This window comes from Callionymus lyra, chromosome 5 (assembly GCF_982586985.1).
Source record: "Callionymus lyra chromosome 5, fCalLyr1.hap1.1, whole genome shotgun sequence".
NCBI classification, from domain to species: Eukaryota; Metazoa; Chordata; class Actinopteri; order Syngnathiformes; family Callionymidae; genus Callionymus; species Callionymus lyra.
Window position 1 is genome coordinate 32,334,704 of NC_141822.1, and position 22,548 is coordinate 32,357,251.

At 38.8% G+C, this 22,548-nt stretch overlaps 1 protein-coding gene across 5 annotated transcripts in view; it reads left to right on the forward strand.

Annotated features, from left to right (window-relative positions):
- The window catches only part of LOC148080351 (nck-associated protein 5-like), a 93,969-nt gene extending 73,103 nt beyond the window's left edge, over window positions 1-20,866 (forward strand). For 4 of the 5 annotated variants that reach the window (XM_087792027.1, XM_087792029.1, XM_087792032.1 and 1 more), the window contains 8 exons: window positions 53-3,567; window positions 4,892-4,997; window positions 6,447-6,531; window positions 9,702-10,022; window positions 11,133-11,254; window positions 12,051-12,165; window positions 12,257-12,411; window positions 17,831-20,866. In XM_087792027.1, the coding sequence (XP_087648153.1) occupies window positions 53-3,567; window positions 4,892-4,997; window positions 6,447-6,531; window positions 9,702-10,022; window positions 11,133-11,254; window positions 12,051-12,165; window positions 12,257-12,411; window positions 17,831-18,127 (4,716 nt within the window). In that variant the 3' untranslated portion in view covers window positions 18,128-20,866. Of the gene's footprint in view, window positions 1-52; window positions 3,568-4,891; window positions 4,998-6,446; window positions 6,532-9,586; window positions 9,621-9,701; window positions 10,023-11,132; window positions 11,255-12,050; window positions 12,166-12,256; window positions 12,412-17,830 lie in introns of those variants that run through there. The other variant, XM_087792033.1, reaches the window with a different exon arrangement.
- The last annotated feature ends 1,682 nt before the right edge of the window (window positions 20,867-22,548 follow it).

Consider the following 22,548-nt stretch of genomic DNA (forward strand, 5'->3'; position numbering starts at 1 on the left):
AGGGTTTAGCGAAACTTAGTTCTGAAAATGTCCTTTCTTTTTTCTCCCTTAGGCAACGCTGAACTGGGAGACCCGGCTGAGCTTGGGTTCATCAGCCCCCAGTAACATTTGTGCTCTACCCGAGGACCAGAGGACAAGGCGCAAGGAGAGCAACATCCTCGAGGGACTGCGTAAGCTGCAAAGGAGGAGACACAGATCGTCATCGGTATCCAAGATCTCCAAGATGGGGTCCAAGGACTGTATGAACTCCAACGAGGGAATATATTCCCTCGGAATCAAAAGTAGCAGTAAAGGAGTTTCCAAACCCACCCATTTGACAAGGAATTTGCTTCATGGAAGTAGGAGGTTGTCGGATGAGTCTGATGATGCAGATGATGAACTTGCACATTCTCGTCATTCAGATAAAATTCCAACGAAAGACAATTGGTTTTACTGTAAGAGACTTTCTCGAAGCATCTCAGATAGTTTATGTAGCTGGGAGGGGACTCAGGAAAATGTGACTGATGGTGACAGCAGCTCAGGCTCACCGGCTACAAAACAACCTCCTGCATATGACCCCAAGGAGCATCCCGAGAAACTCATGAGTTTCGTTAATAGTTTTCTCCCCATGGGAGAGCATAAATCTGCTTTTTCTAAACCAACTCAAAGGATTACTGCTTCTAAACTAGAATCTTCCACTCAGAAACAGGGGGATACAGAAAAACTCAACTCGGAGACCAATAATCGACTGTCCTTTAACCAGCCAGAAAAGCCATTTCAGAGACTGTCCAGAGATCCAACCAAGCATCCTGCAGAAAGGTGTTTGCAAAGGGAGCAAGTACGCACACTTTCAGAGGATGGGAGACCCTTCAGTCTGATTAAGGAACCTAAAGGAAGAACACACACTCAGTCTGAAGAAAGTGTCTTAGCAATATTTGATGCAGAGGGAGAACCAATTGAACTCTGTTCTCAAATGACAACTATGATGCAAGGATCTCAAAAAAGTATTGCAGGGTGCAATGTAGCCGATGACTACACTGAAGTGGTACACCATGAAAGACCATCACGTCAGAGGTCTTCAAGGAACTACACTGTTCTTGAATCTCCAGAAAAGCCATGTGAATATCAGTGTAGCATTAGCAAGGCAAGCAATAGACGAGGGGACAGCACAGAAAGATTGTCAATGCAATCCACCCCACAGAGAAAGCTGGTTAAACCTCCGATCAGTCAAACCAGTCGAGGACATTCCATCCCTCCAATGATTGATTCTGCTAGTTCAAAACCTGGGGGATCAAAAATACCAGGGCGGAGTAAACATTCTCCGTCTCCCCTCAGGGTATCAAAGGGCTCCAACACTGAACATAGTAACAATGGTATGTCAGGACCTTCTGGGCAGGAAAGATCTCCATTATCCCCAACAGCCAAAGTTTCCAGATTTAGTAAGACCTCACATAGTGTAAAGGCTGTGAACTCCAAGGTTTCAAACAGGAACCCACCTTCCAATTCTTCTCATCTCACAAGGAAGCAGTTGGATTTCGCTGACAAAACTGAACAGCCGATCAGGGACAAACACTGTGAATCCATTAAAAAACTCAGGTCCCCTTCTCCTCCCCTGCCCCCTGGTCGCACCACCTCTTTACTTATTAGACCAAATTATGAAGCATCACCTCAGGCTCAGAAATTTGGGGGGACTCAACAAGCCCAGCCTGTAACTATGAGGGGACCTCCTCCTAGTTACCACAACTCACATACACACAATTTACAAGCTACATTACCCATTAAAGATAAAGATCAATTTGACAAGGAACATGATGCAGGATATGGGACTGCACTTGCACCTCAAAAACTGGTTTCACAAACTAGTCAGCACCTTCTCAAGTCCCCTGCAATGAGTCATACTCCAAATAAAGGAACTTTTAAGCGGACAACCACAAAAGACTACCTTCCTACTGCAATCTCAGGGTCTGGCCATGAACATGAAAATGCATCTAAAAGTTCAAAGAATGTCCCACCTCCATACAGTTCCGTAAGTGGGTCATTAGCTCAGAACTCATTTGCAAACAAGAGAGGAACTCCCCATGCAAATGGCCACCAATCAGTGCAAAAGATTTCTGTTAGTTTACCTTTGACACTTCAAGATGCAACTCCGGTAAAAGCAGAGCCACAAAATGGTAAAGATTCATTAAGCCCTCTAAAAAGCCCAGGTTTGCTTTCACCTAACATGGGTGATAAAGCGGCAAAGACTCGAATCCCAATGGGTTTCAAAGCATTTTTAAAATCTCCTCCTAGCCACAAACATCTAACATCAATTCCAGGCAAACTAGAGAAAGATCATATCAACTTGGTCTCAAAGGAGACAGTGACCTTAAATGTCTCCACCCAGTGTGACAGTTCAGAGCCTGTGCTGAGTATTGATTCACCACCTAAGATGTTGGGCAATGGAGGGAAAGGTGAAGTCCAGGACAGATTAGTGGAAGAGGAAATAAGTGTTTGCCACTTGCAAGAGGAAGTTTGCAGTAAAGACAAAAGAGGAAGTCAACTCTTCTCCAGATCCATATCTGTCACAACAAAACCCCATTTGAAGCCAGCGTTGGGTATGAACGGAGCTAAAGCCCGCAGCCAGAGTTTTAGCACAAACTACATTGAAAAACCAAAAATCAATGTTCTTGATGTTCCTGGAAAAATAAGAACCCAGATAATAACCAACTCTGGTGAAAGAGGGAATTCGTTATCCCGACAAACATCTTTGGAGGTGTCCTCGGTTGTATCGACTGAGAGTCCACTTCATTCACCACGAATGAGAATGAGTCACTATGGTGGAATGACTGGGTCCTCATCCCACATCATTCCCCCTGACACACCCAAATTAAATACACAAGGAGTGGAGATTCCCAAGAACACGATGATCAACTCACCTCAGAAAGATGCATTTAACCTCCCTATCAGTGACAGAGATGGTTCAAACAGAATCCATAAAACAGGAAGAATTGCACCAAATTCACAGTTTCAAGCTACACCAGGTAGTTTATACAGCCCAGAGAAAGCCACCAGCCCCGGCAGACCAAGCTTAAGCCTGGAAGATAACATTCAGACAGATCATTATAACAAATCCCCTGATGTTCAAGAAACACAAATCAGCGCCACAATCTGCACCATAGAGGAAAAGGTTATGCTGGGAATCGAGGAGAACTTGCAAAAATCCCAAGGACAAGAGAAGAATGCCACTAGTGAGTTGAAGCAAAAAACTGGCCCATCTCTTGCTAACTGGTTTGGTCTCAAAAAGAGTAAACTTCCAGCACTATCGGGAAAGAAAGCAGACTCCCCCAAAGGGAAAGAAGAGAAAAGAGAGCTCAAGATCGGATCGGTGCTAGGAGGCATACAGATGAAGCCTGACAAGAAAAAGGACAAAAAGAAAAATGACAGCCAACACAAGGATTGCCGGCAAGAGCAAAATCAGTCTGACGTAAGCAACAAGCTAACCTCGATCATGGACCACTGCAACAACCAAATGGGACAGATAGCAAACCAGATCCAGTGCTCGACTGCCTTCCTCGGCAAAGACCAGTTTGTGAAAGAGATTCTTGGCAGGTGAGTGAGGTGTTAATCCTAAAACCAAATATGAATAGTTATGCCATTTGTTTTACGAGTATAGAATATGGACATGTGTAGTACTGAATAGATCTTAAATATAAAGACGCTGTTAATATAAGACTTACTAAAGATAAAGAAATAAGAGTCTGATATTTGTCTTATTGTGTTTAATTTTGATATTTCATAATCTTAGTTATTAGTGATGGCCTCATAAGGGAACTGATGCTGTATCATTAAATATAGTTTTATCTATATATAGATATGGCCACTAGATGTCACTCTTAGTGAAAATGATGCCAGTTTTCATTGAATTAGTAGATCAGAGCCAAAATGATAAGGCAGAAAGTGACATCTAGTGGCCTTTTAAAAATAAGACACTGTATCATGAGGCAACTGGTACTGTATCACGAGACCTCATCAACCCACCAGTAGTGGTTATGTTACGAAGAAGTGATTACAGAATATAGCTTTGAGCCATTTTATCAAAATCCTTTTGTTTACAGAATTATATGAAGAGCTTTGTTTACTGAACAGATGTGTTCATCTCATCTCCATAGATTTTTCTGTTGACATAAACACTACACAGAGTGAGCAAGTTGCATTTTTAATCAAGTCCAACACTCATGTCCAGATTTTACCCTGAAACCACATCTTCAAGGCTGAACATTATTGATGCATTTTATTTCATGCATCTTAGTGGAATAAGGACAAAAAGAAAAATGACAGCCAACAGGATTGCCGGCAAGGGCAAAATCATCTTCAAGGCTGAACATTATTGATGCACTTACTTTTATTTCATGGCTCTCAGTGGTTGGGTTTTATTAACTTACCACTATCCAATAATTTCCAAAGTGTCTCTTAACATAATTTGAACAATGGTTAAGTAAAAGAGGTTCTAAAGTACGCTTGCAAGTCAAACTTAATTACAGTTACAGTGGATGCCAGTATGTTTAATACCTGGACTTTTGGCAGAGACTTGTCTAACTAAATAAACCTCTTAATAGAACCATTACCTCTTTGCGAAGATCAAAATAATCTATTCTTAAGTAATTCATCTTAAGTGAAGGTTACTTTGGTTTTGAATTTAATGAAATTACACTTAAATAGACATTTTCGGCTCTTGAATCTGAAGTGCTGCAATACCTCTAAGAATTTAATCATCACTGTCACATGGGGTGTTTCTGAGAGGATATGTTTCAAAAGTAAACACTATTGGCATCTATGAAAGGAAGTGAAACAAATGTGATGCGTCTACCATATTTTTGTATTTAAATTCTCTGCTTCACACATCAACAAATCCAAACCAATGTTTCCCTCTCAGGAGCGCTGTGAAGACAAGCTCAATGTCCGCGTTGCCACCAGGGATGTCCACGCCGAAGAAAGGCACTGAAATAAAAACAGACATGGAGATCTGTCCTGATACGGCTGTGAGTTTGCTTCTGTACAACAACTTTAAGCTTGTGTGTGTTTGCGTGTGTGTGGATGATTTGTTCCCATAGGTTTTCACACTTCATATACTCAGAAAACAGATCCACAACAAGGTTGCTTCTTCAGTTTCAAAATCCCTGCAGGATCCCTATTGATTTATGTTGCGCCAACAAGCTAGCGCCTACCTTTTACTATCCACTTGCTTACAAGCTGTTGAGGATTTTGATATCAGACGTTCACAGCATCTCATATGAATGGTTATGATTTAATTTTATCTCAGTCTCTGACAAGAGTTAAAAACGACAGTAGTTTTTATATTTTTTATCATAAAAGCAAGAATTAAGGAACATCAACATCAAAAGTTTATTTATAGACAGCTACCAACAACATAACTTTTGACAGTGAACATTTAAAAATGGAAAATCCCCAAATTGGGTGTTTTGCTGATGCTATTGTCCAGAATATTGGTCGGGGCGTAGTGTACCTGCATCCCTGGAGGCCAAAACAATACTTGACTGAGTAGTCACAGAAAATAATTGAACCTGCAACCTTGCTTGTATTATCAAGGTTCAGGGTATTTATTCGCTGCTCTTTTGCAAATATTCAACCTCAACTAACATTTAAATTCCACTACTCAGTGTGCTTGTTTTATTTATGAGTCCCACTAAAAAGTCATCAAAAGGTCATTTAATGAAAACGGGTGATTGTAATGGCTGACCTTAAAAACAATGGCTGTATAATCAAGATAGAATTTGGAAACTGCAGCAGTATGATTGAGGGAAGGAACCAGAAAGGAAGAGACAGTATAGGAATTGTAATCCAGACGATGTAGAATTCTGATAACACAGAGGGGGCTCTTATCTCTATTTGACTAAAAGGCTATTTAATACCTTCCCTTTTTATCTTCTCCCTACAGAGTGCAACAAAAGACTGTCACTCCATGACCTATGACTAAGAGCTGACTTTTTAGTAACCAAAATGTTGTTTATTATTTTATGAATTTTGTAATAGTCCAATTAGGAATATAGACAATATACATTATACATATTTCCCAAAAACACTAAACCATTGACTTAGAGAGGCATTCATATTTTACTTTTTAACATTAAGTTTATTCTAGTATTCAATTATTTACAAGTGAGATGTGTTTACTGGGTTATATAAGTGAATATAATGTATTTGTTAGTTTTTCTGTTTGTTTTTAACAACGATCAGCTCGATTGTCTAAATGATCAACTAAAAAATGGATTAATCGGATGAAACATTTTGTTTCATCTTTGATCTCAGCTGGTGTTAACTGGTGACAAACAGCTTAGGACTGCGAACACATGCAGGTTCATATCTTGTGATTCAACTATGTCAATGAAAGACATTTAAAACTGTTTTTAAGATTCTGTTGTGATCTTCAGGTTAATATTTGTTAAAATCATTGTCCTCTTTCAACATAGACTCTCCTGATGACCCAGAAGATCAACTTTAAATCTGACAACAAAGAGACACACATTCCAGATGCTTGTCAAGATCACATGATGGGTAAGCTGATGTAGTTCATCCTTCATATAGATTGATTCAGAGTATGCTGAGTTTTAACCATCGCGGATGAGGTAGTCCACCCGTGCCTGCGCTGTCACTGGGAAGTCAATCAGAGCAACAGAGCATCGTCACTGTCGAACGACAGCACAGCGATTAGCCAACACACATTACTGTAGATTTTGATCAGCACGTTGTCAGAGGAGTTGGTAGATTGATGAGTGTGTACTTTACTGAGCAGCTAAATAAAGGAAATTAAGATCAGTCGGCGTTGTGACGGTGATGAGTCAGCATAGATACAGAGCGTGGATTATGAAGTTGTCATTCTGGGAGGATGTTAGCGCCTCATGTAATGTTTTTTTTTTATTTAAAAAATCCAACAAAGAGTTACAATTGCAATAAAGTGACATTTTCATCTCCTGCCAGACTCTGCTTAACTCACACTTTTTAAATATGTAGTAAAATGTCAAAAAAGAGGATAGACATCACTGTTTGTTGCTGTCATTATTAACTTGATCCTTCTTGTCAGTCCAAATAATAATTGTTTTGTTATAGTTAACAACATATAGTGACATTTCTCTGACTAGTTTTAGTGTTTAATGTCTCCCAGTCAAAGTAAGTATATGTCTGTATGGCAGCTGAAATGCTTCTTCCGATTAACAATGTTTATTAAGATTTATTAAGATCAATGCTGTTATTGTCAGGTTTTTATTATAACCAAAGTGTGTTTAACTGTATAGTCTAACTAAGGATTTTGAAATACATTTCAATTGAACTTCATTGTCTCTACAGAAATAGTCTTTTCATCTGTATTAGTAATGTAAAACAAAACACACCACTGATTTTTTGGCCAGTATAGTCAATTATAGTTGATGTCGAACAATATTATTAACTTTAACAACTGCGTCGATCCAGTTATTACATGGTTCTATTTTGACGCTACTGCCCTAAAGACAAACCACATAATTGGTACAATGTTCTGATACAAGAATAAGATTAGATTTTCATTACTTTGCAAAATGAAGCCCTTTTCCCAAGAGAATTAATAAAATGTTTCCTAAAGGTTCTTGGTTCTCTCGTCAGTGCTTTAATTTCACGTCACTGAGAACGGCAGCCTTCAACGGCCCAACTCCAGACAAGCACATCAATCACACAAATAGCTTACATCTAGTTATTTTATGATGCAGCCGCTCCCGCACAATTCTGGGTTATGAACATAAACTTTAAGCTTTTCAATGTTTCCTCAAAAGTTTCTAAAACTGAATTTCCATTTTGATTAAATGATCAAATTTATAGGTGCCTATCATAGTTTGACCTAATGTTCTCACAATATTGGACCGCTCTTACTTAAAGTGCTGGATCTTCAAGGTTAGGTTTATCTCAAAGATGATCACATCTTTAGCTCATTAGCTTGATATCATCTTAATGCTTTTGAATTTGTGTGGTTGATTTGGTGATAATACAGGTTTGAGACTTGGTGAGAGTGTATTTTGCCCTTTGATTTAAATTCAAACCAAAGGGCAACATACATTTGCCCCTCGTTTTGCTTTGACTATATTCCTGTTTTTTACACTATAAGAGGCGTGGTTGACTTGAATGATGAGTGAGTATGTTTTACCATTCTGGTTACCAAGTCATATGCTGGTTTTCCCAATCTGCGCTTTTGTAACACACATTTTTGAATTACAGGATTGTCTCTGTAATGCTTAATTTTTTTCAAAAATTTGAAGATGTATTATTTGGGCCCTTTAATTTGGCAAAGAATGAAATCCCAAAAGAGCATTGCTGTTGTCTCTCTCTTCTCTTTGATGCCTCCTTATTGCGCTAGCCAATTTTCCACTGTGGAGGTATCAACAAACCTGTTTTCTCCCTTCAAACCCTGGAGGTTGTATACTGAAGTTATATGGAGCTCATGAAAAAATAGATTAAGTCCTGCTGTGGCCGCCTCTGGGTAGAATTACTGAACTTTCAGCCTTGGCATTCAATTATACAGCAGTGTAAGCTATGGTTCTGTCTTTCTATCATAGACACACACAGGTGTGCACACATGCACAAAGTCACATACGCAACCATGTATGTATATATTTTAAAAAAGCCTTATGAAGCATCTTAAGTGATATACAGCCAATGTGTGTTGGAATTAAAGGGACATCTCTGCAGTAGCAACCGGATGTCAGTAAAGTGGCTTGTTATGTGATTCATCTTCACAACATACTTATATGTTATTTAGCATCTAAATACCAATAAACAAAAAAATTAAAACAAAATCAAAATCTGCTACTCTCCTGCACCATTCAAATTATTATTTATATTTTTATTAAAAAATATATCTATATTACAATAACAACGTTTACTAGAAATTAAGCTATTTCTCAACTACAATGTTTTTAATGACAACACATTTAAACTTCAAACAAGGAGGCTAGTCGTCTGTGAGAGTGGAGATGTGGTCTGCTTGCTTGCGTGAACCAAATAAGGCTGGTTTAATAACTGAGGGTTGAAGGACTTGCGTCGCCAAGGGACACTCAAGTGTTGAGCTAACAGTGCCAGAGAAAGAGGTGTTTCTGGATTCCTGCGGTTGCTTTTGTAACCACCTTATGTCTCATTGGATATGGACGTGCAGATGTTAATACAATCTAAATACACCGTTATCTGTCAGAAACTTGCATAAAATGCAAATTATATTTGTTTTTTATTTGTTTGGCCGCTGCCTATCACAGCTTCAATGACCAAGTCTGTACCACTCATCAGTCCATCTGCTGTATTCTGAGTCAAAGCTCGGCACACTGCTCTGACTAAATGACATCCATCTGTTGTTGTTGGCTCTGCTTCCTCATGATTACAACCCAGCATGATCTCTGGTGAATCTTGGAACCGTGCTCCTGTGGATGTCTCTCAATTTGCCGAACAGTGCTCACAGCAGGTGGACAATTGTATGAAAGAAATGGTTGGCGTGGAATTGTGTGTCTGTCACAACAAGCAATGACTTGAATTGTGTGTAATCGAACTGTTTATTTCTTCTCTCTTCACCGGCCTTGTGTGACTTCACCCGCCACAGATGTCCTTTTTACTCACCACCCCTTTCGTTGCATGTGAATATCTGAGCCCCGTCTTTTCCGTCTGTCGTGATCCTTGCTCTCTCCTTCATCACCCTCCTCTCCCTGTCACTCCAGGCTCAACCTGTCAGATGAGAACCCTGGACAGTGGGATCGGCACTTTCCCTCTCCCTGATTCTGTCACCCGCACCGGTGGTCGCCACATTTCCAAATCTGAATCCAGCCCTGATGGGGTGACCACCAGCTTGTCCGAGGTGGATCCAGAGCTTGCCTTATCTCTTCCAGTCCACTCCCAACCCAGTGTCAAAGTGCCTTCCCTTGAAAAATCCCACCTGCATGCTCGCAACAGCCTTGGACACTCCCTGTCTGACCCTGCTTTGACGTCCTGCAGCAGCATCCAGGACCCCCACAGCCAACATCCACAACTTCCACGTAAAGGTGAGAGTCGACAACAGGACCATTCTTCTCAAAGTACCTCTCTCAACAACACACTCCAGTTCACGGTGTGATTTATCACTCAATGGTCGACTTAAAGGGTGTGAGCAGATGAAATGAAGTGCAAAATGTTGGTGACATTGTTTCATGTTTTTTTTTTAAACAGGTGCAACAATGACACAATAATACTCCTTTATTTAGGAATGTCATGATTTATTTAGCATCAAGAAGCAGGTGCGGTCCTAGAATATCATAATCCTATTCATGTCCGAAATACTGATTTCCATCTCCCCTACATTTGAGATGTGCAAATAAAAGGCAGACCAAAAAAGTAACCCTTCCTACTGTTCCACCGATGACCTGATAATTGTATAACTGGTTTATGATGAGTGAGATTAGAGCCTGTGGTTGTGCGTAATTATGATCAGCCTACATTGACGTACCCGTGTATTGACTTTTAGAACATTACATTTCTCTGAAGCTTTCTTGATTTTATTGTCACTTTTATTTTGGCCTGTGAGGTATTTTGTCTTGAGTTCTGTTAAACCGGGTGTGTAAAGTCACTTTAGCACTGTTTTGGGGATTTTAGTTGTTCTAGATTTATTGGACTTGTTGACATGTTCACTACCAAATGTCATCCAGTCGTATTTTTTATCATAGTTGATGTTTCACTTTTTTTTAATCAAGGCCATAAAATCCAAATAGCTCCGTATATATCTCCCGCATGTTTGGCAGCAGTATATTTCGGCAGACAAAGTTTGTTGTAAAATGGCTGTGGAGGGCGTAAAGCGAACGGATGAAAGTAATTAAACAAAGATGACAAAGTGCATGCGATGGCTGATTAGAGGCCAAGTAGACAAATGATCAAACCCATTTATTTATGGGAAGAGACGGATCTATGTGTTTGATTAAAAAGCCAAAATGTACAAAGTGTCTCTTGATGTTGTTCAAACAAGCCGACTGATGTGTAACAACAATCAGCTTCTCCTGCTCAACCGACGAGATGAAACTGACAGGTTTGACATGTTTGACCATGCAGGGGCACATGTTTGATGGAAAAAAAACTCCTTTTTGTGTCTATGCTAATCCTGTTAAATCTTGTTTGTCCTCCAGATGCAATGAGGACAGCGCGTTTGAGTTTTTGTGCTCCATGTAGCAACATATCCACTTCAACTGAGGACAGGCTAGAGGGGAGCGAAAACAAGATGAAGGCTAAAGACAGTGATTTACCTGCAGTAAGTATGCATTTTGAATGCATTTTGTGTAAGGTAGTTTTGCTGCTGAGGTCAACCTCAACTTTTCAAGACTGCAGCTGCAACACAACATTCATGTACGCAATAGTAAACAATATATGTACATTTGAAGTTCAATACAAGATAATAAAACATGTTATTCTGAAAAATAAATGTACGTGTTTTATGTGTAGCTAGTATATCGACCAAATATGTATTTAGGGTTTATATATTCAAGAAATAATATATTTCATAACCACAAAATCCCCATTTAACTTTGGTTTTGTTAAATATTAAATGTTAAGTCCGTCTAAGTTCTGTACACAAATAGATTCCCCCAAACTAACACTCTCACTTCAGCATAGAACATGGACCTTTTAATGGCAAAGACGTAAACATTTTTTACTCAAAAAAAATGTAAAAAAGAGTGAATAAAATAGTGAATGGTAGCAACATTTAAAAGAAGAAGCCACCAATAAATGAAATTGTTAAACAATAGGTAAAAAGATTCCATGAAAAACATTTTCATCAGGTGTATTTTTGTCAACCTGTCTTGTGTTATCTATTACTTATTTTAAATACCCTTTTTTTAAATTTTGTATTTTGTCCTCCATACAATTTTTTTTCTTCAGTTATAATTGTTTCATAAATTAAGAGTTTTCAAATTATATCATAAATACTGTATTATTTTATGTCACATTTCGTTTTATATCTATTTGATCTCACTTAAGGATATTTTGTCTGCTGGTCTAACCAACACAAATTTTAACCTATTTTCTTCTTTTTGTTTGTCTTTTAGCATGAGAGAGCTCTGAGAATGTGCAGGTATTCAGGCAGCGGTCGAACTGAGACTGAAATTGATGCAACCGATGTGGATTCATCACCAAACACTCTGATCAGAAAGCAATATTCAGGTCAGCTTTTGATGAGTAGTGTTTCTTTGTTTGTGAAGACACATGTGATGTGATGTGTTTATATACTCACTGTTTTTCTAATGACATGCAGTGGATTCCGATGAAAAGACTCTGGAGAGACATAGTTCGGAGAAAGCCTTGTCCATAATGGACTTCTACCAACATGACATGTACGCTAAACTGGACACCGACAGTGGGAGGATCCATCAGTACAAATCAGGCTTGGATGGCAAAGCTGGTCTCAGTGTGAGTATGCAGACACTGGTTCTATATATATTAATCTGTGCATGTCAACATTTATCTTTAAAAACAGAACCAGTAAAACTCCTGAAAAAAATATAGTTTTAGATTATCACCCATACACAGCCTAATATTTGGAATTGTCTTATGTTGAATAAACCTTTTTTGGGAAAGAAAACAAACATGTAATTAACCTTAAGATGTCCTTTAACATTGGGTGCTTCAACAAAGTGTGATAAACAATTCTGGTTTTACTTCACTGAGAAAATTCACCATATTAATTCAGGATGATAAATATATTGAGCTGCAGCCTCAATCTATCAAAGTTGCAATTTAGTAAGGTTAATGCTGGGGTATTTTCTGCAGCTGTGAAGGACATGTTGTGTGACGGACTTCAGTACTCAATAATTGACTGTTGTGAGTGATAAGAAAACAAACGTGATCTCAATGTGAATGCCCAGCATTTGGTTTGACATTCATACATTTTTTACAATGTATTGAAAAGTGTAGATGCAAGCAGAAGACTTTATCACCCTTGTGACATTCCTGGTATCTCCATAAATCCAGAACTGAAGGTTTTTGCTTTCCATGGTGAAAGATTGGTTGGAGATTTTCCCTGGAAAAAAAAAAAAAAGTTTCCCTAATTGCTTTCGATCGGCTCACCCCAGTGTGTCGGCGGGCATTTGCCTACGAGTATTTAACGCTGCTGAATGACAAATGAGAATCACGGAGCATGAAATGGCCTCCAGCCGGCAATGCTCCAGCTCAGCCGGACAGCTAGAATGACCTCTGCTGCCTCCCCGGTCTCTGACACAAAAATCCATCTCCACAATAAAATAGTGAAGAATCAGGCTCGACAATGTTGAAAAATAGAGGAGGAATTTACATTATTTATTTCACCCCGAAATGAAGTATGATTTTTTTAGGGGGATTTGAGTCCCGAAGGAGATTGATGAAGCACAATCATAGTTGTGCAGCCAAACTATGAACTCCACTGCATCCCATGCACTACAAAGCTCAGTCCTTCTCATACTTGGAACTGTGACATTTAATTGGTAGGTCCGGGAGACAAAGGTCTCAACCGAAAAAACCCAGACTAGAATGAATTAAAGCTGGTTTTAGATGGAGGACAGGATGGTTAGTGTCCTTGATTCCTGCTCAAACCAAGCATTGATTTAAACAAAAGCAATGATTGAACAGGATAATATGTGATGGTTGTTGTAGATGTGATAACACACTCTAGCTCGGTAATTGATATCACACCTTTTAATGATATACATGACACAAACATTGACACTCCTCATTACAGCCTGTTCCACAGAGATCAAGAGAGACAGAAAGTTGCCACAAAAAAAAACGATGTGCTTCTTAATACAGAAAGTATTGTTTATCATTTTTCAGGGTTTTTTTTACATTTAATGACAAAAAAAAAAGATCAAGTCTTAGTTTGGTCTTGGTCTCTGTCTTGCAGAGTGGGAAATATATCCACTATTCCATCCAATATATATATCTCACTTTACCATGACCAAAAGCAACTAAATTGTGAGTGGATATGCACTCTAGCCTCCAGACGTTCTGTCTGCTTTTTGATGTGTCAACCCAGAGAAGCTTCTGTGTCTCAATTTTCCATCAATTTTGAAGAAAACAGCAGAAGAGAGAATCACGCAATTGTTTGGCAGAATACATAAGGTGGATGGAAGAAAATGTAGAAAACAGAAATAGCAGGTTATTTTTGTGCAAATAAATTTTTAGAATGGAAGACAATTAGAAGAAAGTGTAATCCTGCAAATATGGGACTGTGCTCTTACGCAAGTTTTGTTTGGCTCAGACACATTAATGTGCGTGAAATATATGATGGGCAACAGCCTGTTTCATGTTTGATCTCCTCTGGAATTGAGGTCTTGAAACCTAATATAATTCAAATATAATGTTAATTAACTAGATTGTGAACATTAATCTCTAAAGAAAAACATTGTTAGTCAAGTGGTAAGAGAAATACTAAATAAAAAAAAGGTTCTCTAAAGATAAAGCGCCCTCCAAAGTGTCAACTCTGGCACCTGTTCTCACTGCGTTCTTCTCGTGACAATGTCATTGCAGGTAGTTTTGAGAAGTTTGGCAGCTGGTTGCAGGCCGGTGTCAGACTCTTGTGATTTAAGCACCTTTAATAACCTTTCACAAACACTCAAGAGAGTGATGTAAAGCTCAGCGGCTCCCATCAGAGCCCTCAGTGGCCGCGCTGGCCTCCCATTCATCATTCTGACAGCGGCTGACAGGCCTGCTAACGGCGCCCACCGCCCCCTTCTACTTCCATCCTCTTTTCCCTTTCAGTTATGCTGCTCTCCGTTTCCATCGCTTCCACTTGTTGACTCCTCTCTATGTATTTTCCCTCCTTCATTTGCCTTTCCAGACCAATGTCACAGTTTTTTTCTTGATTTTTCTTTACCCTATTCCGCATGTGGCTGAGAGAGCTTGCTAGCTTGAAACGAGAGAAAGCGGGAGACTCCTGCAGTTTTCCCTGGAGTCGAAGAATAAAGCAGCGTCTTAAAGCGTGAAGCTGGATTTTACTTGGAGCTGTGATTACACGGTGGAGGAAAGGTGACACCGCAATATATGGGCGGCGGTTGTCGTATTGATGCACACCAGACAAAGCTTTCGGTGGAAACTGACAATATGTACCCCGCTTTGTTCACACGAGTCCCTTGGAGGTGGAGACTTTATTGATGATTAATGACGCTGATTATGTGATTATGGTAAACAAGAATTCATCCCCAGAAAAACAACTGTTTTCAGTGGGTGGGCTAGGGCTAATTTTCTAATGTAAATATTTCAATTAAAAGAGAGATTTGTTCAAACAGACACAGATGAGTACAATAGAGGTCCAAGATCAATGTAAGACACTTTAATCCACACATCAGTTGCCCTCTCAGTAATTATTTTTCCTTGTAAGATGAATTTGGAAGTATCTCCTAAATTCAGGTTGCCAATTAGGTTTGAATAAAGTATTGATGCCCAACATGATACTAACCTGGCATATCCAACATGTATTTATACAGTATTTATAGGTGGTTGTCACATGATGTTAATGTCGGTTGTTCATGTTCAAAAAGGCAAAACTTAATAATGTTATCATAGGCTTTTTAAATTTAAAAATGTTTAAATTTCCCTTTTCAATTTGATTTATCCTTAAGTCATCATAATAGTAATAGTTCAACTTTCCTTGTTAAAAGTTATTGATTGCAGAGAAGTCACAGATAAAAAAGAAGGTGAAAAAAAAACCTCCCATATGTATTTTTTTTTTTTTAAATGGGGATTATTTTTTACTCACACGTTAATGCATGTACATAACCCATATAACCGAACCCTACATTAAATATGTTTTAACAGTGGTCTACAAGAAAAAGGCTATAACACATTTAGATCAGATGTCAGTTTTAAAAAATCAGCTTATGTTATTAACCTTTGAGAATATAGGTTCCCTCTTATCAGCTGGAAGTCTATAGTAATATTTTCAGGAATAATTCAGACCACAACTTTAAACTATTGTAAGGTGCTCCAAATATATGGTGGAACAACCTGTTCAAGTTCAACTTCTTAACTTGCTCCATCTCGCAGGTAGTATCAGGTAGACCTGGGTCAGGCAGCATTGCAGTCAAAGGTGAAAGGAAGCCAGGCAGTGTGTAATACAGTCATTAGGAGATGACCCTCATCTGGTCATTCTCATCTGCTCGTAATTGTCCTCCCTTAACAATCTGATTCAGTCAGAGATAAAAACCAATTGGGTTTTCATTTCCAGCAGCGCTGTCAACAAGCCACAAGGGGTTGAGATGAGTGCGCGTCACCGTCTTTAGACGGCGGCCAATTAAAAATGTATTTCCATTAGTCCAAGTTTGGGAAATAATGTGAAGCGATCTCAACTTATGATCTGCCCTGGGAGAGCGATGAAGGCAAGTGTAGGAGGAATTGTTCGAGCTCTTGATATAACTCCTTTCACCCAGCAGTAATGACCACCAGCAGAACACCATTGATCTGATGCTGGTCGTTTCTATCATCTGTCCTCAAAGGTTGTCCAAGGAGTACATGGATGTTATGTTGAATCTAAATAAAAACAATTGGTGCTCATCTTTTTTGAGCTCGGAAAAAAAACCTTTTTTCAAGTCACTGACAATGTGGAAGACATGCTGGAAAACGTTTCCCACTCAGACGTAAAGCACTGTTTATTAATATAATTTTGTGTACAAAGTAATTGTAATGCCCTGTTAAACTATAGGAATAAACACTTGACTTCTCACTGACCTGAGCTAATACTGTTGTCAATGTGTTAAGCTAGCAAGTAGACCTTTTAGTATTGGTTTTCTTCATTTTGCATTGGTTGAAAAATACCATCACCAGCTTTTATGTTATTGGTTGGTTAACATGCTCTACCTAACCACAGAAGAAACGCGTTTTTTAACATATTAAATAGAGTAGGAACCTGCCCGTCTGAGGTATTGGCTCCTGCAATGATTTGGTTTATTTCATCTGCTGCATCATTATTCTTACGTGAGTAAGAAATTAGCTTCTGATCTAGGACACGCTTCGACATACATGTGTATACAAAGTTGTACATTTTACTAGTTGACACTATATACTTCTACATTTTCGTGTCACTCGGTTCTCATCCCAACTAACTGGGATTGTGTGATCTTCTGAATAATCTTGGATGAAGATGATAAGGCTGAAATACCATGAGAATTCCATTTAGGGCCACTAGGATAAAGGTTGATTGTCTGCTTTAGGCCATACAGCTCTCTGCTCTGCATACATTAGTGAAGATGTATCATAGCGTCATCCTGCTGCACTAAAGTAGCAGGAGGCAAATGCAGAGTGTTGCACTTTTATGTGGAGTCTAATCACTGCTGCGTTGCAGTCAGCACTGTGAAACACTCAAAAGGTCCAGATGAAATCACCCCGACCCTCTGAAAGACACCTGCTCAACGAAGTTGTGTCAACGCAGCACCGCTTTTTCAGATGTTACGTCCCCCATGAGTTCCTGATTATGCTACTGTGGAAGCGTCAGAGAGGTGTTAGTGGCCATCTTGCACCTCAGAGCTCCTGGCTTACACACACCCGAGATGTACATTCGGTCCTTGAGCGTGATTAAAGTCTCAATATGGTTTCATGTCATCTCAAGTGGCGTCCATGTAATTGCTTTGCTGCTCAACAATTCAAGTCATCTGGAACAACAAATGTCTCCTCCAGCTAAATAGTTCTGAACTAATTTGTCAGTCTTGAAATTTGAATTTTCTCTAACTTAAAAGTTAGCTCATGATATAAAAAAATGCCTCACAGGAAAGGTCATTGTTTGGAACATGAACAAAAAAAAAGGCATTTTTATACCAGTGTCCGGAGAAATTGTAACTAAGAACGCGTTCTGTTGTGGTTGCAGGTGGACAATCCTCTTGATAAGAACGTGATCACAAACCAGCCGCTCAACTTCTCTCTGGAGTCCCTGAACCAGTTGAACCACAGCAGCTCCAGCAGCATCTACCCGGAGAACGTGTCAGTAAACCGGCGCAGTGAATGCCTCTCGGACACAGGGAAGAGCCGTGAGGGCTGCTACAAGATGGATGAAGCCTCGTCCACCTTCTCCAGGAAGCCTGGGGTCAATCCTGTGGGCTCCCTGAGTGACTCTCTGTATGACAGCTTTTCGTCCTGCACCAGCCAAGTCTCCAACGATGTGTAGGGGGACCGATGTGCCGGGGCAAGAGAGTCAAGTCTGGTTTTTAAAAGTGATCTTTTAGTCAAGATAAGGAGAGAGAAATGCAGATGATACTCTCTACTCTGGAGTTTTGTGAACTGGTTTGAATTTGCATCCATAAGGCTCTGTGGGCACTTTCCTTTTCCGAATTATTTTGAAGAAGAAGATGAATGCTTCATCTGAATAATGTTTTCAATATTGTTCCACACTTACACTAAGATAAACAACCCTAACACACCAGGGATCCTTTCTCCTCCCAATACCCCTGATGCGTTGCTTGAGACAATCTAAAATATTAGCTTCGATTCCAACATCAAACTCATTTGATGAAAAAAGTGTGTTGGACCCAGTTCTGGATATCTACCAGCAGCTTGACGCTGCTTTACAGTAACATCTGTGGTCTGAGGGAACTTCAAGAGCTTTGGACTTCCTAGCCAACTCCAGTAAGGTAGCCCCTTATGATGAAATAATAATAGTTTTAGTCATTTTGAGTTAGACAACCATGGGCACAGGAAGCTCGCTTGGTAGTCCAGGGACATCAGTGTTTGGGGTCTTGATTGACAGCCAGGAAGCTCTCTGGAGGTCAATAATAAAGCCAAGAGAAAGTCTTGGTCACAATAGAGTCAAGAAACTAGAAATGAAAGTTTGCTTGAGCGACACTTTCTTTTTTATTCGTGCAAACATTTCAGATTTTGGTTTATACTTTGAAAATCTATGGGAACAGTCACAGGTATTAATTCTTGTCCCCTCTAAAACTGTTGCTTGGCAACTTGGCTCCAGATCGGAGGATGAGACTCTAAATAGATTGCATGTGGGAAGTGAAAGAAAAAGCAATTATCATGTGATCACTCAAATGTCATTTCTTAGTCTGGGATGTGGTCCGGTAATATTTTTACCAAACATATTTAAACACAAGGATGAAGCAGGACTGTTGCTGTACGACGCTGTTTTATCTCTTAACCTCATTCATTTATTGGGTTTTGATTTTACCTTCATCAAATTCAAACTTTGGACCCAGACTTGACTCTCAACTCTGTTGCCCTCAAGCGAGGCTTTGGACTAATCAACAAAAGCACTTAGACAAGCTGGACAAGAAACCCTGAATCACAGCCGTTCTGTGGCGGAGAGAAGGACCGGACCAGCTCTCGATGAGGTGAGGCACTTTGTGGAGATTCTCTCTCCTGCTGTGGAGCATCTGTAAGAAATACTGTACAGAATGTGAGCGACTTTCTTCACTTGCGAAAAGAACCCGAGGTCTTGCTAATGTGTCGCTGCTAAATGATGTTTGCTATCAAAGACACCCATGTGGAATCACAATACGACGTACACCGGCGCCAATTTTCCAAGCAGCTTTTGCCTTTCTGTGTGTGTTTATGTTATTGGAGCCAATTAAACCTGGAGGGACGAGTGATGCTGAGTAGCACTGCTGGAACAATAATGAAACAAAGGATCAGCACTTCTATGAAGCTGTATTTGAAATGTCTGCAAAAAAAATAACGGTGGCCACGTGTGTTGTATTTATCATTCATATTTATTAATTTATTGACAGGTGGCCAAGGAATTCAAAAATATCAGTTTTGTTAATTCACTTTTGGTTTTCAGTGGTTTCTAGTTCATCACCTCTTTAGCTCAGGGAATGTGCTGAACTAATAGCGATTGTAAGAAGAGAAATAGTTGAGTGTTTCCTCCACAGTCTCGACTTTTTTTTGTCTTAGCATACCTTTCTTCTGTGCGCTTTTTGCAGCCTTTTGATTTCAATATAGAATATAATTCAACAAAGTATGTCCCACACTCCAACAGTGTCTGACAAGGGTAAAAAAAGGGGGGTCTGAGGTTTTTTCAGTGTTCGTTCTGTTCTCCTCCTACTTCTAAGGAGCTTGAGCTCCTCACAGTCTGAACTGAGATCTTTTCCTTTAGTAAAAAAGTGTCTAAGGTTCCTTACAGTTGAGTCAGTGTCCTTAGCAATGAGAACACTTGTTTAGTTTCATCCATTTTTCTGATTTCATGATAGTCAAATTGCTGCAAAACGACACAGAACCTCTCCAAACCTCATTCCTCTATGATTATTGTGTATATGGATGTGCTATATGTTAATATCAGATTATGGGCATTGCTGATTTGGCAAATGCCATTAAAGAAAAAGTCAGACAACATCTTGTAAATTTGCAAATAATTCAACTGCGGGTTTTAAGTCAACTGCTTAAACATGATGTCTTTTTCTTTTGGGTATTTTTGTTTTTAAAAGAGATCTTTATTTTGATGGCTGAGAGCAAATAGAAATATTTAATCGCTTTATTTTTAGTAAAGAGGAGTTTTTAGGTGAATTATGCCAAACTGTCTACCTGGAATTTGACCGGCTGGTGCTAATCAAAAGGGCCGACTGTTTTTGATTATTTTTCTTTTTTCTTTTCTATGAAATTGTTAATACTGTATGAAGAAAGTCTGAAGAGAAACTTGCGTATTTTTCTAGATGTGCAGTATTTATACCCACATTTTGTACTGTCGAACTGTAGTGTGGTTGTCCTGCTTCACCTCCTTCCTCAAATCTTCCTGCTTCCTTTGTCAAGAGAAATGGTTACCAGCAGTGTTACTTTGGTAATTATTACTATTATATTATTAATATTATTATTATTATTATTACAGTGTGCAATTTTGTCTGTTACATTAAACCTTAATGCTCTATTTTATGTATCTATTTCCTAAATAAATATATAAATAAGTCAAGTGTGTGTGTTTGTGTTTTTTTAAGTGACTGAAATTATTTACACCATTATTCATTGATGGCTTCTTAGTCAGAAGAGTCAGAATCAGAAGCTTTTATTGCTAGTGTTGTAAACGGATTTAGATGTATCACTGGCTTGTATAAACATTTATATATTTTTTTATTATATTCATGCACAAGATATTTTTTCAAGCGAAATCACGAATGTACACCTGCATTTTATACTGTTCCCGTTTAAAAATCTTTGGCTGTTTTGATCTTATACAATGTAATTCACAATTTATGAAAATTTTAATGCAATACAGTCACGTAAATCAGTGATTCTCAACCAACAGTGTAGGGTACCTGTCTGTGAGGTATTTCTTATCAGGTTGCACGGAAAGAAAAAAATCTTTATACAACCTTTGTTTTATTGATTATAACTGTCTGAAAAGTGTTTTTTTAATGGTATTTTCTATTTTCTCTGAAATAACATTATCCTGTGAATCTTAACATGTCACACACTCATTTAAGTCAAGTTTACTAATAAAGTAAAGTAAGGACTTTCAATCGATTTCTCGGAAGAAAAATATCCATGAATGTCATTGACGATGCTGTGAAAAGTCACCTGGTTATCAAACTCTCTCTGTCACGTCAGCAGCTCCATCAAACTCTGTGACATGTTCTTTCTAAGCAGCACTCCATCTAATTAAGATCAGAGGTGAGTAGGATTTGTGTTAGCGTCCTTCACTTCTTATCGATCTTCACTGTTAACTCTCACCTGTGAACAGTTAAGCCAGCAATCGACCTCCTGAGTGCCCTTAGAACCTGGTACCAAGGTTGACCATAGGTCGTCTTTTACCACGACATGTCCTCTTTTGGGCGACTGTTCCTCTTTTATAAAGTCTTTCAGATGTCCTGGTTTTTTTTGTTGATATCTTGCAATATACTTTTGTTTCGTCACTCGCCAGGATAGCTTAATTGATAGAAAACTCCGGATGTGGGTTTGATCCTCTGTAATCGGCATTGAAAGGTAATGTGTGATGGGTTTTGCGGCTGAAGTTGGACAACCGTTCGCCGTGATTCTTTCTTTATTTAGTAAAGTATCATTCCGGTTACACAACTTGTGTACCAACTCCATAATGTCTTTTTATACTGCATCATGTATCCTTACATCGATTGAATAACCACTTCAAGCCTACATCCTCACTTTAAAGCAGAGAATGGCTTCTACAAAAAAAATGTTTTTAAATAGACTAAATCTTTTTTTTTTGTATATTAGATAAGTTATTCTGAAGAATTCACTACCACAGTTCATTTGTATACAGTTTAATCATATCAATCTGGATATTTAAAGAGAACTACTCCTTTTAAAAAATATATTTTTACCTCATAATTTTGTGAAATGCTTCGGATAAATGGACATATAGTTCCTAAACAAATGTATGTCCTCCAAGAGGCCAGGTTAAGTGTATTTTTAGGAATTCAGAATATAAATGTAACATTTATTTGAGTCAGAAGCAAAGAAAAAACACTCGACCTTACCCCAAAAACCCTCAACATTTTGCAACTTACAAAGCCATTCCAGCTATTGGAAGTGTCCCAATTTTTGGGGATTCATATAATGGTCAATCTACTGGTACCTTCTTTTCCTTCATTACCTGAATTATCTTATGGTTTACTGAGGAGATGGTTGAGCTATGAA